At 32.4% G+C, this 13976-nt stretch overlaps 1 protein-coding gene across 2 annotated transcripts in view; it reads left to right on the forward strand.

Moving 5' to 3' along the window:
* CCSER1 (coiled-coil serine rich protein 1) overlaps positions 1–8682 on the forward strand; it is a 1421845-nt gene extending 1413163 nt beyond the window's left edge. The window contains exon 11 of one of the 2 annotated variants that reach the window (XM_012499332.2): positions 1922–8682. In XM_012499332.2, the coding sequence (XP_012354786.1) occupies positions 1922–2407 (486 nt within the window). In that variant the 3' untranslated portion in view covers positions 2408–8682. The remainder of the gene's footprint in view (positions 1–1921) is intronic. The other variant, XM_030819130.1, reaches the window with a different exon arrangement.
* The last annotated feature ends 5294 nt before the right edge of the window (positions 8683–13976 follow it).

Here is a 13976-nt window from a genome sequence, read left to right on the forward strand (position 1 = left end):
AAAATAGTTTGTTCCTTTTACTCCTAAAAAGTCTGAGGCATCTCTTGTGAGTCTTACAATGTTTCCTTTCTACACCTAATTACCAGCCTACCTCTGTCTACTCCAAATCTAAGTTAAAACAGCATATTAGAAGTCACAGAGGGGGAGGTCTGCTGTAAGTAGCTTATCACAAAAATATAAATAAGTAAAGATGACATCACAAACATCAAAACAATAAAAAGGAAAGATGACATCACAGACATCAAGACAATGAAAAGGAAAGTCCTGAGTAACAAAATCCTTCCCTCTGAAATCACTGAGTTTAAGGATGCCTAGTGGGTCTTTGTTTTGTAGAAAAGAAAAGGAGAGAGACTTATTTCAGTAATAATCATTTTGAGGCATCAGCTCATATTACAACATTTTTCTGCATGTAATTAATTTTAGAAAAATGTGATGAAGTTTTGAAAAATTCCCGTGGAAATACTCGAGGAAGAAGGAACTGGTAGATAATCAAACAGACGGCCTGTCCTACACTAGCTTAGGATAAAATCAAACTCTGTGCTACAATTTTCCAGTCTGTATAATGGGAATGAAGAAGCTACCTCAAAAGGCTCTTGTGAAGGGTGAATATATGAGAGCAATAGCAGAGTGTTTGAAATATAATACACACCCAATAAATATTATGTATTATCTCAAATAAACTTTATTCAGCAAATATTTATTAAATGGTTAATATGTGCCAGGCAATTGTGTCAGGAAGAAAGAGTAGAAATGAAGAGAAATGGATGACTTGAGATTATATTTTGTAAATAGCAAGGACCTGATTTTAAGGTGTATGAAGAAAAGAGAGAAAAGAATAATTTTCAGGTGTTGGCCTGAATGTGGTGCCATTTACTGAGAAGGGAAATTCTTGGGGAGGTATGAGTTTCACAGTTGAGAATCAAGTTTTATTTTGTTTGGTTTGATATTATGCCAAATTAGTAATATTAATATAAGTAATATTAATCAAACAAAAAAGTGATGATGGCTAAATAAGCAAATGAGCCTGCTGCTATCTGTAGTGCTCTTCTCTCTTCTCCCTTGTCTGTTTCTCTTCATTTTTATCCTCTTTCTTTGTAGCAGCAATAAATCCTTCATTTTTTGCAAGCAGAACAATTAAGCCAGCCAGTCTCAGTTTTTACTTCAGTGTGTTTTTCTACACAAACACAGTGCTCTCTTCAGGAGGAATATGAGTGCTAGCTTGTAATCTTTGCTTCTTCACAGCATGATTCGATGAGCTATGCCTTGTTTTTATTACTAGAGTATACAATTCTTATGAGCAAGAAGGTAGTATGTACTTGTGGATCTAATTTTGATTAATAAATTGCATCCAAAAGCCTAAATGAACCATGTATTGAAATTCTAATAAGTTGTCTATTGGTCTTCTTAGATTATTGTAGTTACTTGTGTGTTTTTAGTTTCTTTAATTTCTTGCTTACCACTTGGGTGATACAAATCATGATACTGATAATTCTATAAACTCTCTGGACATATATTTAAGTAACTATAGCATATTAAACCAACAAAAACTAATGGCCTCATATGTCTATATTCATCACTTATTAAAATAATCTGTATTTTCATACTCTGGCATCGCTTCGGATCATATAAATCTTTCACCTTAATAAAATCTGTATTTTCTGTGAAGCTATATAATTCAAATTTAGTAAATTAGATAAACAAATATCAAAATGCCTTTTAGAGTAAATTAACCATTTAATCACTATGTGTAATAGTATTGCACTGGAAAATTTAATCCCATGGATAATTGTATTGATAATTTTATAAACCTCATTGAAAATTTACGGGTTCAGACACAAATGTATAAATATCACTCTGTATTGTAGGTATGCTATGAAAGTGTTTTTTTAAGACATCTTTTTCTTTCCGTGTCTTACCATAGGCTACATATCGAAATCGAATTGTGAGCCAAAATCTCAGCACAAGGGACAGAAAAGCAATACATACTCCCACCGAGGACCGTTTTAGGTATTCGGCAGCGGACCAGACAAGCCCCTACAAAAACAAGACCTGTCAACTCCCAAGTCTCTGTTTAAGTAATTTCCTGAAGGACAAGGAACTAGCAGAAGTTATCAAACATTCAAGAGGAACTTATGAAACCCTCACTTCAGAGGTTACACAGAACTTACGGGCCACCGTTGGGCAGAGTTCTCTGAAGCCAATAGCTAAGACAGAAGGGCTCTCCACGTTCTTAGAGAAACCAAAGGACCAAGTTGCTACGGCCCGACAGCATTCGACCTTTACAGGCAGGTTTGGACAGCCACCCAGAGGGCCAATCTCTTTACACATGTACAGCAGGAAGAATGTGTTTCTCCACCACAATTTACACAGCACTGAGCTGCAGACTCTAGGCCAGCAGGATGGGTAATTAAATCACCCGATTCCTGTCTTTGGGTAGGATAAAGATGGTTAGTGTTTCTCGTGCATAGTTCATATTAAAATTGTCATGTACTTTTTCTTACATTTTAGTTCTAAACAAAGACTTGTGTTATTGGGTTTTTTTTCTTAGTCATAAACAAAGACTTGTGTTGTGGTTTTTTTTTCTCAAGACTGAAAGTTTGAGCATGTTAATTGAACTAGGTTGAATTGCCTTGAAGACTTTACTATATATGTGTATAATAAATGGGACCATCATGATCGTTTATATAGTCCATAATTTATTTATTTTTTATCTCTATCACTTACTGATATGCATTAAGGTTTCAGAAGATAATATCAAATAGCAATCTGTTCACTGTTAATGGTGTTACTATAAAAGTAGACCTGATAAACAATAGATAAAGGAATTATAAAGAATTTTAAATTATATAGTTAATAGAAGGAGGAAAAAAGAGAAATGTTAAAGTCTTATATTTGGTGGTATATTTATTTGAAGAATGTGGCTTGCATGTAACCTAGAGATGTGTTTGTCTCTATTACATACATTCAAGCTCATCTTGTGATACTAGTAAGGGGGAAATGGTTGTATTTTTTTTCCTTTAAACATTTAGTTCATACTTGTTCACGAAGGATTTCAGACAGAGTAATTGCTAGCCAAATAGAGAATGACAGCTCTGATCTTTGAAAAATTTTGCTTTTAGTTTTTGTTATTGATGTTGAAGTACCGTGACATAACACAAGATGATAAAGTTGGTCGAATTTTGTTAAATGATGCATAAAGACTGACATGCTATATTCTTTGAGCCACTGTCATGGCAATATAAGCATTTTTTCAGAATTTCAAGGATGAAACATCCTAAGAAAATTATTCTTTTTCTTTCCTTATTTTTTAAAATGTTCTTTTTTATGTAAATCCAATTTTGGTTTATATACATCAACCTATATCTATAATTTTATGAACTGAGGAACAGAAAGTCAGTATTTTATTGGCCAGCATACAATATTCTGACTATGCAGAAATCTAGATTTAGAACAAAAAGTAAAGTAAATGTGAACATTGGCAATTTAATCTTAGAAATAAGCTTCTAACAGGAATATTTAAAACCCATTTGCTGTCAAATATTTCTCTTTGACAAATAAGGCCCAAATATGTCATAATATGTTATATACTGATGTGCACATGAGATAGATCAATATATGAATTGATCTATGGATAATTCCATCATGTTCAATTAGTAGCAGAGCAGAATCAAAGAGTACAATTAAATACATAAATAAATATTTTTTAAAAGACTAATAGGAATCAAGGCTGCGGTTTTCCTATACACATCAGAGCTGTTAAGTATATCCACATTAGCCATAGCCCATGCAAATTGAAACTGTCACACCTACTGCATGATCTGTTTCCCTTGCATTTTCTAACAGACAGAATCTGTCAGCGTGCACAAGCAAGATGAATAAAGGGAAATTGAGATAGCAGTTTTAGCATGGCATCTGACAACTTGCTTAAATTAAAGCTATGTGCAAAATGCATCTCCTATTATAAAAATGTATTTGTGCTCTGTGCTTTGGGGAAAAGCCATTAGACACTCCACCCCTGAGCTTTAACTACTGAACTTTGATATATTTGCAAACTTAGATTGGAACTGATAAAGTAAGGAGTCGAGTGGATATGTTGTACTTGTAATTTTGCTTTACCGAAGGAACACACATGTGCATCAAGGCAGACATTTGCCAAATGTTTTCTTTCTTTGCGTGTTTGTAATTCTGCCAAAAGAGAACAATATACGCTGCAAATTGCTTGACTTAATGAGATTGCTATCTAAAGTTCCCACCATACTTTGGAAGCTAAAATGGTCATGCAGATATACACTTTGGGCTGGGCAATATTTAAGAAATGATAGGAAAATAGAAAAATTATGATTTTTAATTGTGGAATTCAGCTTGATTTGTCCTAAATGTTGGTGTCTGTTGCTAGAGTATTTTAAATCTGTAAATAAATAAGCATGATAAAAATAATCAAGGATTTTTTCCCAGGATATGGAAGAACTATGTATCACAAATAATGTTTTTGATTTGGACTTTTGGAGTTGATAGTTTTGTTTTCCTGGAAGATAGACTTTTGAATTATACTTTATAAAAATAATCTATTTAAAGAAGATCTGTCATTTAATAGACATTTTAAGAGATGTTTTAAACACTAGTATTTTCTTGAAAAATCTTTTTTAAAGCTGAATCATTCAAAAGAAAACCTGGATTAAACAGTTCGATTTTAAAAGGAAGGGTATTTTTTGGAAATATCATCTTAAAGCTGTTTTGTATCAGTATTTTCAGCATTGTTATAATATTATTTGTAATACTAAGAGTAACTCAGGCCTGGAGAAGGTGTAAGCCCACTATGCTAATGTACATCAGTAACTGTAAAACAGGGGTTCTTTGTAAGTTCCTCTTGTGTATATATAGTAACTTATAACAATGGCATGTGGGCATTCTTTCAGTGAATTGCTTTCTTTGTACTAAAATCTCTAGTTTTCTAAGACAGTTCCATGTATAAAAATGATTTATACATTTCTCCAAGGCGGTACATATCCAAAGACATGACACCAGGGGGAAAAAGTGCTTGTTTTTCTGATGGAAGCAGTGGTCTTTTCTTTTCTTTCCTCTTCCTTTTGTGCACGTGTATGTGTTGCTAAGCCTAAATAACCCTGTGAAATTTCTGCTGCAAATTGTCTCTTCTGAATTTAGAATGTGTTTTAAAGGAACACTTAGGAAGAGAAATACCTTGAAGAAAAGCTGTTTCCACCTGAAATAAACTGTTCCCATTTTTATAATTATTGGAACATGAAACTGTATTTCTATGAACTCAGTGATTTTTTTCCATAAAATTATATGCTAAGAGAGTCACCACAAAACTATGAATTCTCTCTCGAATTATTTTTGCTTCTTTGGAGCACCATAGTCTTTGTTCAAATCACAACATGAAACTGTTGCTGCAATGCTAAAGATGTGAATCCACCACTATCAATATGGTCAGGGTAAAACCTGAAGCCACATGTTATTCAAGTTATTTTTGTTATCTAATGATTGACATGAAAATAAAATAGAAAGCCAATATTAATTTGTAGGCATAGTTGCCCAACTTAAAATGTTTACAAAGATTTTCATGATTAATCTGGGTTTATGACCTGGGCTCTACCCCTTATATTTTCCAAGATTTAATCCTAACCCATTGTCATTATTTCCTAAATGTTGAACTCTCGTTATAGGAAATTCCACAATTTGTTTTGTTTTCTTTGTCTTGTTTAATAGAGATAATACCCATACACCCCTCTCTACAAAAATTTTTTAAAAGTTATTATGATATATTTAAGATTCACATGCCCAGGATAAATGATTAAATTCCACTAGCCCTCTCAAAAACTTTCTTGGCAACTTAGTTGTTGATTAAACAGTAGGAACAGTTTGTTGAATGGTTAGGATTATCTCTCCACATCATTCCTCATCATCACCTTCTCATTATCAAGAAATAGTAACCCATAGCAGTGGATAACTTGGAATACTTAGCATAATCTCGTAATTATAATCTAAATTTTTACTACTTTTTCACTTTCAGAACTTAACATTCTAAACAGGTATAGAAGGAAGTGGTTCAAAATAACCCTAAGATTCCATTGAAACATATACACATAGATGAAAGTAGAAAAGAAAGGGCAATACATGTGAAGATGATACCTATGATTGCCATTCATGTTACTGAATCACATGCCCCATGACCAGAAGCTTTTCCCTTACTGACAATATTAGCTCAAATGTAGCACCCATTCATTTTTACCAGGATTTTGATTGCTATCTAAGACTTGACTTTATTTAGGCATTATTATCAGATCCTGTTATGTATTTTCATATGCATATATATATATATTTTTGTATAAGAAGTATTTCAATCACACATAATATTTTGGGAATTTACCTCTCCTAGAGTTTAAGCTTTTTAAAACATTTCTTGTTTTTTTCTCATGTGCTAACTTTATCATGACAACTCTAGGCTGTAGAAGGTGTAATATAAAATACAAACTAGTTTTGGTTCTTATAAAACGCTGATTTCAGTTAAGATTGGTCATTTTTTTAAACAGCTGAATTACACTGTAGTATAAAAGCAAACAGTCAACTAAGCAACCAAACAAAGAAGCTCTCTTCTTTAATAATACTCATCATTGCCAAATGTTTATTTTTGAAATCTTGTTCTGTGCCAACTTGTTTCACCATGTTAAACTGCATACATACCCATGAACTGTTTATTTACAATACATTTGATCTCGTTAAGACCCCAGTTCTATTTCCAAGGCACGCAGCCCAAAACCAAAAAGTTAAAAGGTAACACTCTGTGGTTGAATTACCTATGGAAAAGAATGAAGGCAGTTCACTCTGTTTAAGATGTGGAGAATTTCCTACAAATAGTTAAGGTGAAATAAAATCATTAATAGAGAGTAGGTTCCTTCCATTTGCATAAGTGATCTAGAATATGGGATACTATGGTTCTTTTTAGAGCATTTTCAGTGTAGCCTCATTAACTTCTCCAATTTAATATGACATACATACTTCTTCCACTTGAACACAAAATTCAAGAATAGGAGCATCCTACATCTTTCATTCTTTCCAAACATTACCTCTTTAGTAAATTCGGGTTGCTATAACAAAATACCATGGACTGGGTGGCTAAACAACAGTCATTTGTGTCTCAAGTTCTGGAGGCTAGGAAGTCTAAGATTAGGGTGGGGCAGAATAAATTATTGGTGAGGATCTGCTCTCTGGTTTGCATGTTGGAGAAAGAGCTCTGGCCTCTTCTCTTCTAATAACTACAATAATTTCATCATGGGGGCCCCACCCTCATAATCTCATCTAAACCTAATTACTTCCCAAGGGCCCCAACTTCAAGCACCATCACACTGGGGGTTAGAGCTTCAACATATGAATTTTGGGGGGGGATATAAAAATTTAGTTTATAGCACTCATTTTCAGGTCAAAAAGCCCACTTCTCTAATCACATACTTCAGTAACTAGTTAGGTAATTATTGTTTTACTCTTTGTAGATTAGATCAGAGACATTAGGTAATTTTTCCAGGACACACAACATGCATTTTTAATTAAATTGGATTTAATAACCCTTGAACTTTCCATTTATGCCATGATTATCTCCAGAATATGATCTCTTCTAAGGAGGCAGAGTGATTTAAACAAACATGTGCTGCTTCAATCTCCTTTACTCCTAAACTTCCATTGATATTGCTAGGGACAAAAAATTAGGCAATGATCTATTTTAGGAAATCGAAATACTGTGCATTGAAAAGCAGTTTTAAAACAATTATTGACGTTTAGTTTAATAAATATAGAATTTTGAGAGGGCATCTCTTCTATTTCAAGGTTACCTCCCAGAAAAACTGACATTCTAATTTTCTTCTCTTGAAAGCAATTGGAAAAAATACTAAGAAATGATTTTATATTTTTTAAAGTAGAGGGACAATGAAGTGTCTAACAAAAGGAAAGCATACAGAAAATGAAAAATAAACTAGTTATCAGATTGTCTTATATCTTTCCTTCATAAGACATTGATACAGACATCATCAAATTCCTGTTTGTATTGCCTTATACATACTTAAAAAACAAGATATTTACAAAAATATTTTAGATATTCCTATCTAGGAACTAAAATTACAGCTGATTTAGAATTTGCTTAATTATCGGAAGGAATTGACATGAAATGAGGAATACAAATTTACTTGTACTAAATTTTTAAATAAAATGTATTATATTTTGTAGTCAATTATATATACCAATTTCATGTCTGAATAAGATGTAATCCTGTCATGAATTCTCTCTTCCAAAAAAGAATGCAAGAGAATTGAATATTGTCTTAGTTAGACCCCATTTTTAAGGAAAAAATACACCCTATATGATATATTCTTAGATATATAGGTTTGAGATTAACATTGATAATAGTTTTTTTTTATTCATCATCTCTAAAACTCTAAAACTTTAGTGAGAAAGATAATAAATAGAAAATTACCCTGGAAATTAAAATTTTTAGCAATATTGAATACAGTAGTATAATTTTTTGTGGCTCTTGATTCCCTAAGAAGAATAGTGATTTTATTTAATGAAAATTTCTCAATTTGGTTAATATTCTAAGAAAAGATTGATATATTTAAGCATGATGATTAGAAAAATGTGCATATTTCCTGCTCATAATAAATTTTAAAACAACAAATTAGTTGTGTGGTACCTGATTGCTTTCAATATGACATTAATTTGTTTTGAACTTGTCTTGATGATCGATTGAGTTACACATGCATTCATATACGGAATAAAGCATTGTGATTTACTTCTAGGTTCTTGAGGGTTGTGACAATTGGAAAATGACAAATCAGCCACTTATTTCATCAGCTAGTTGACACAATTTATGTTTCTACTTTCCTCACCATCAGGCTTTTTAAAATTTCTGATATATAGCAATACTGTGCAATGGTCCCCAAGGACCATTAGAAGAATATACTGCTATATTTAATGTCAATAGATCTATACTATAGTATAAAAAGGCTGTACTATTTTTATCTTCATTTATTAAAACTCATTACAGTTCAAAATTCAAAATATATTTCACAACATTTTGACTTTGCAGTTTAAGAAACCCTGTGACAGCACAAACATGCAATTTTTTTTCTAAATTCCCTGTCTTTATCAACACACACACAGAGTTTTAAAAACTGGTAGAAGATGGATGATTCAGTACAGTTACTGAAGCATTTAAAATGATACACGTATATGTATCCATTTGGCATCGAAACTGGCCAATATGTAAGAACATACAGTTAAAATGCTCCTGCAATGCCTCAAAAATACACTCCAACATCTTGTGTTTACAGGGCCTCACAGCTTCACAGTAAACAGTGTTCTTCTGCAGTGTACTTTCATATAATGCAATTTAAATAAGCTGAAACAAGGCATTATGGTATATTTTATAATTTATATTTAATGTGATGTTATGGATTAAGAATCAAGCCATTTTCCTGATGATAGGAAGAATTATTTTTAATTCTAAACTTTATTTTCTATAAAGCATGTCAATAAGCAATGTATATGTTTTTTCTACTATATTACTGAAGGTGTTAAACTTTAGAGTTGTTTTGAAGACTTTATGAGAATTCATAAACTCTATTTCTGGAATTTATTGGTTTATTTTAAAAACCCTTTGATTATAATTATAATCAATCAGCACTTTTGTAGATTAATTATGTAGATATTTCTCTCTTAAATTTCAGTCATGAAACAGTAATTTTAAAATGTTTAAAATGAAATATTGATGTGTCTAGTACTTACTATTTATTCTTTCAAATATCCTCATTTTTTATCTTATTTTAAGCGACTCTTACATATCTCATTCCCTTTTATGGTTCTTACTTCTCTAATATAGCAAATGCTTTGACATTTGTAATGATATTATCAGTTGAACAGGTATCATAGCATTTTATGTACAGAAATGACACAAGTGAATATTACAGTTTAAGGGGGATTTAAAGTTCTAATCACTTTTCAGAAGATGTTTGTGAAAAGTGAGAACCAACTTTTAGACAGAAAGTTATTTGAGTTATTACTTTATCCAAGTGTAATGTTTGATTTAGTTTCATTTGTAGGCCTTTACCTAAAATTTAACAATAAGAAAGAATATTGCTTTATTTTAAAACACTACTTATATTACACTGGTAGTCATATGACCAAAATCTAAAAATATCAAAACAATAGGATGTTAAGAGGTGCTTCTGAATTCTGTGGATCCAACATTATATATTTTCCATTAAAGAAGAGCTGGAAAGAAAGGGAAATATACATGTAAACCTAGTCTTGAATTCTTCTGGTGAAGAATGAAATGCGACCATAACCTGTAAATTTGAGCTGGTATCATTTTTCAACTAAATGGCTGATTTTAAAGAGTCTATATTGGATATATTAGGTCAGATGCTGGCAAAAGTTTTATCTTCATACAAACAGACCAGATAGCTTAAGAGTGGACCTGACATCTTTAGACTGAAACAAATACCACTTAGTTGATTTGATAAAGCTGTAGAAGCATCTTAAAAGCCATCATCACTGTTTTGTTTTTAAGTTCTATCATGAGAATATTATATTGGTAAAGAGAACATGGCTGGGCCTGGGCAACATGGGGAAACCCCATCTCTATAAAGAAAAAAAAATTAGCCAGGTGTGGTGGCATACACCTGTAGTCCCAGCAACTCGGGAGGCTGAGGCAGGAGCATTGCTGGAGCCCAGGAAGTCCAGGTGGCAGTGAGCCGAGATGGCATGACTGCACTCCAGCCTGGGCAACAGAGAGAGATCTGATCTCAAAAAAATGAAAAGAAAATACGGCTCATTTTCAGAGGCTTTCATGTCTCCAAAAGCTGCAAATTTAAATATTTTAAGCCATATATTCAAGGATTGTTGTTCATGAAGAAAGTAAAATGAAGAGTGGCATTTATAATCACCTAAGAATAGATGTTGTGTGGTGAGATTATAACACATGTTGTTGAAATTCAATTCCAAATTGTAATGTAAAAGTTGGAGAGCCAATTGAAAGTATTAGTAGAACACAGGAAGTTGATACAGGATATTTCCAGATCAACTGAGACAAACCAACATCTGATTATTCAGTGAGAATAACATCAACCCATGCTTTCAGACACAAGAGCTGAATGTGAAGCGTTTTGGAAGAATCTTTTCATAACGAAGCCCAGAAACTGATGAAGCCATTCACATCAACTCATTCATATGACAGGTAAGCTCATTACATAGCTCTAGGCAATCACGCTGTTGCATTCGAGGTAAAATTGGAGTTACTGTAAATATGCAATTTGGTTTCATCCTAAACAGGCTTATACTAATCTTTCAAAGGATATTGTGCAAACACTTCTTAGAAAGGAACTGTCTACCTTATTGGAAATATGGGTTCAAATGTATATACTGTGAATCACCCAACTGTAGAAGGTGATTATACACTTTCCCAAGATAGTGGATGAATTGTAAGGGACTTGGAATGTGGTTAGGAAAGGAGGGATTTGTATCATTGTTCTTAAAAGCAGTAACATAATTGTAGAATTATAGTCTAGTCAAACAATGTACCCTTAAAGCAGTCACATATGTCCATTTGTAGTAGCTCTAAAACATGTTGGAGAAATGAATATGAAAATATTCTGTAAATAGAGCAGTTGAAGGCAGCTTAATGTCTGAGTTCAAACTCCATCTGACAATTTCTTGTCGTGTGCCCTTGGGGCATTTTTTATCTCCATTTTTCCATCTGTGAAATGGGACAATAATGGGATACCTTATATGATTTGCATGAAGACTGAAAAATAGGGCCTATCACAGAATAAGAAGAATTTAGATGCTTCATCAATCACTTACCCACTCAATCAATCATTTGCCCTTCCTAGGAGATGGGAATTCTTTGAAGTATTTGGCTTTCTCCAAGTTTATCAACCCATGAGCATTGAGATGCTGTCATAGAAAAAACTAAGCGAAATCCCTAGAAAAATATCAAAAATTCTATAATCTCTGAAATTTTTGAATTTTTCATGAGTGTTTTTTTAAGAATTTCATGATTAAAACACTGTTTTGATAATGAATGGATTTGCACAAAGACTTCTGAAATTTCTGTATTCTTTTAAAAAATGAAAACTTATCTTTAGTATCAAGTTCTTTGGTTACCATATAATGTTTCACTAATGTTTATCTTGCTGAAGACAATGTTACTTCCAAACATGGGAAGCCTACCACATGTTTAAAACAAAAATGTTTCAAGCTTTTACAGAGCTATTTATTTTTACTATGTTTTGTTTCATACACACACAAAAAACGTTTCCTGTTCTGAAACTGCTTCATTATCTATTAAAAACAAAACTCATGAGAATGCTTGCTGAAATGTTAATAACTTACTGACTTGAAGAGTACCATAGCATATAACAGTGACCAAAAGCCACTGTCTCTTAACAGTATGTTGTGCTTTAGCTGACTACCAGAAAGGTAAAATGTAATAGCAAAGATTTTGGCCATTTGTATTTATTATATTGCATTTTAAAGAGGGTGTTCCAATTCCATTTCTCCAATAGTCCTTTAATGAGATAGCAGTCTTATAAATCACCTCTCATTAGGCTTTCTCTCAATGTGTGCATGGAATCCTTAAAGCTTACATTAGTAATAATAAATTCTGAAATTTCCACTAAAAGTTCTCATGTTGGAAGTCTTCCTAATCTATGCTTTGAGTAGGGAAAGTGACAATTGAACATAGGATTTAATATTAATAGGGTTGCAGCCACTCAGAGGAATGATCTACACTATAAAAATCTATCCTTTTTTAAGAATTAAGGACAACTTTAGTATTCCTGAATAAAACCATTCTGTTAACTTTATTACATTACATGAATAATCAGCTTTGTTCATGCATTTCTGCAACCCACGTTTATGCTGGTTACCTACCATCTGCCAAATAGTGTGATCTGCACTTAAGGTGCAAAACAGAACAATAATTAACCTATATTTAAGTGTTTTACATATATACACATGTATATATATGTACATAATCCACACACAGTGAATAGAAGCTTTGTCTAGTAGCTGAAATACATTTCTATTAATTGTAATAATGCCTAACAATTACTGAATGATGTTCTGTACAGGTAGGCACTATATTAGATACTTTACATAGGTTTTTTAATCTAATCTCACAAGAAGGCTTTGGATAAATATTCATATTATTATTCCTATTTTGCCTTTGGGAACAATAAAAATTAGGAAGTTGTCCCAAGTCACACAGCCAGTAGGAGGTACAGATGACTGTTATATCAAACAGTGCTATTCTATATTAACATAGAACAGAGCAAAATTATTTCTTCCAGAGTTATTAAGGAAGGTTTGTAAATAATCTGTGCAGACATTTTATATTTGAAACAGAATTTTGAGATGCAAAAATAGGACAATTATGAGTTGTCCTAATTATACTTTACCTACTAGCTTAGAAAACTATGGACATTGAATATGGACTTTAGACTGAGAGAGCAGTGAATTCCAGCTGTATACATTACTGGTTATATAAACTTGGCAAAATTGTTGATTTGTATATATCTTAACTTTTCTGACATGTAAAAATGTGGCTAATAATTTATACCACAAAAGTTTACTTTAAAGATTAATTTCAATAATACAGATGAAAGAACATCACAATAGCTTACAGGTCATTTATGATCCTTCTAATTCATTTTTTCCACTCTCTTTGTTCTACAAAATTAGCATGGGTTCTCAGGCAATTAGGAACGTATATGACTTTCGCAATTCTTATGAAGCAGCCTTAACCAGGCACTTTATTTCATTTTTATTTGGAATATCCCCATTAGGTATAAATGTGCAAGAATTTTGTGGTATTCTCAAACTGACTCCTGGAAGCAATTAAGAAATTTGCTGAAGATAACGTTCACAGGAGTGATAGGAGGGAGAGTGTTAGGGCTATAATTGCTGGG

The sequence above is a fragment of the Nomascus leucogenys genome, chromosome 9 (genome assembly GCF_006542625.1).
Source record: "Nomascus leucogenys isolate Asia chromosome 9, Asia_NLE_v1, whole genome shotgun sequence".
NCBI lineage: Eukaryota > Metazoa > Chordata > Mammalia > Primates > Hylobatidae > Nomascus > Nomascus leucogenys.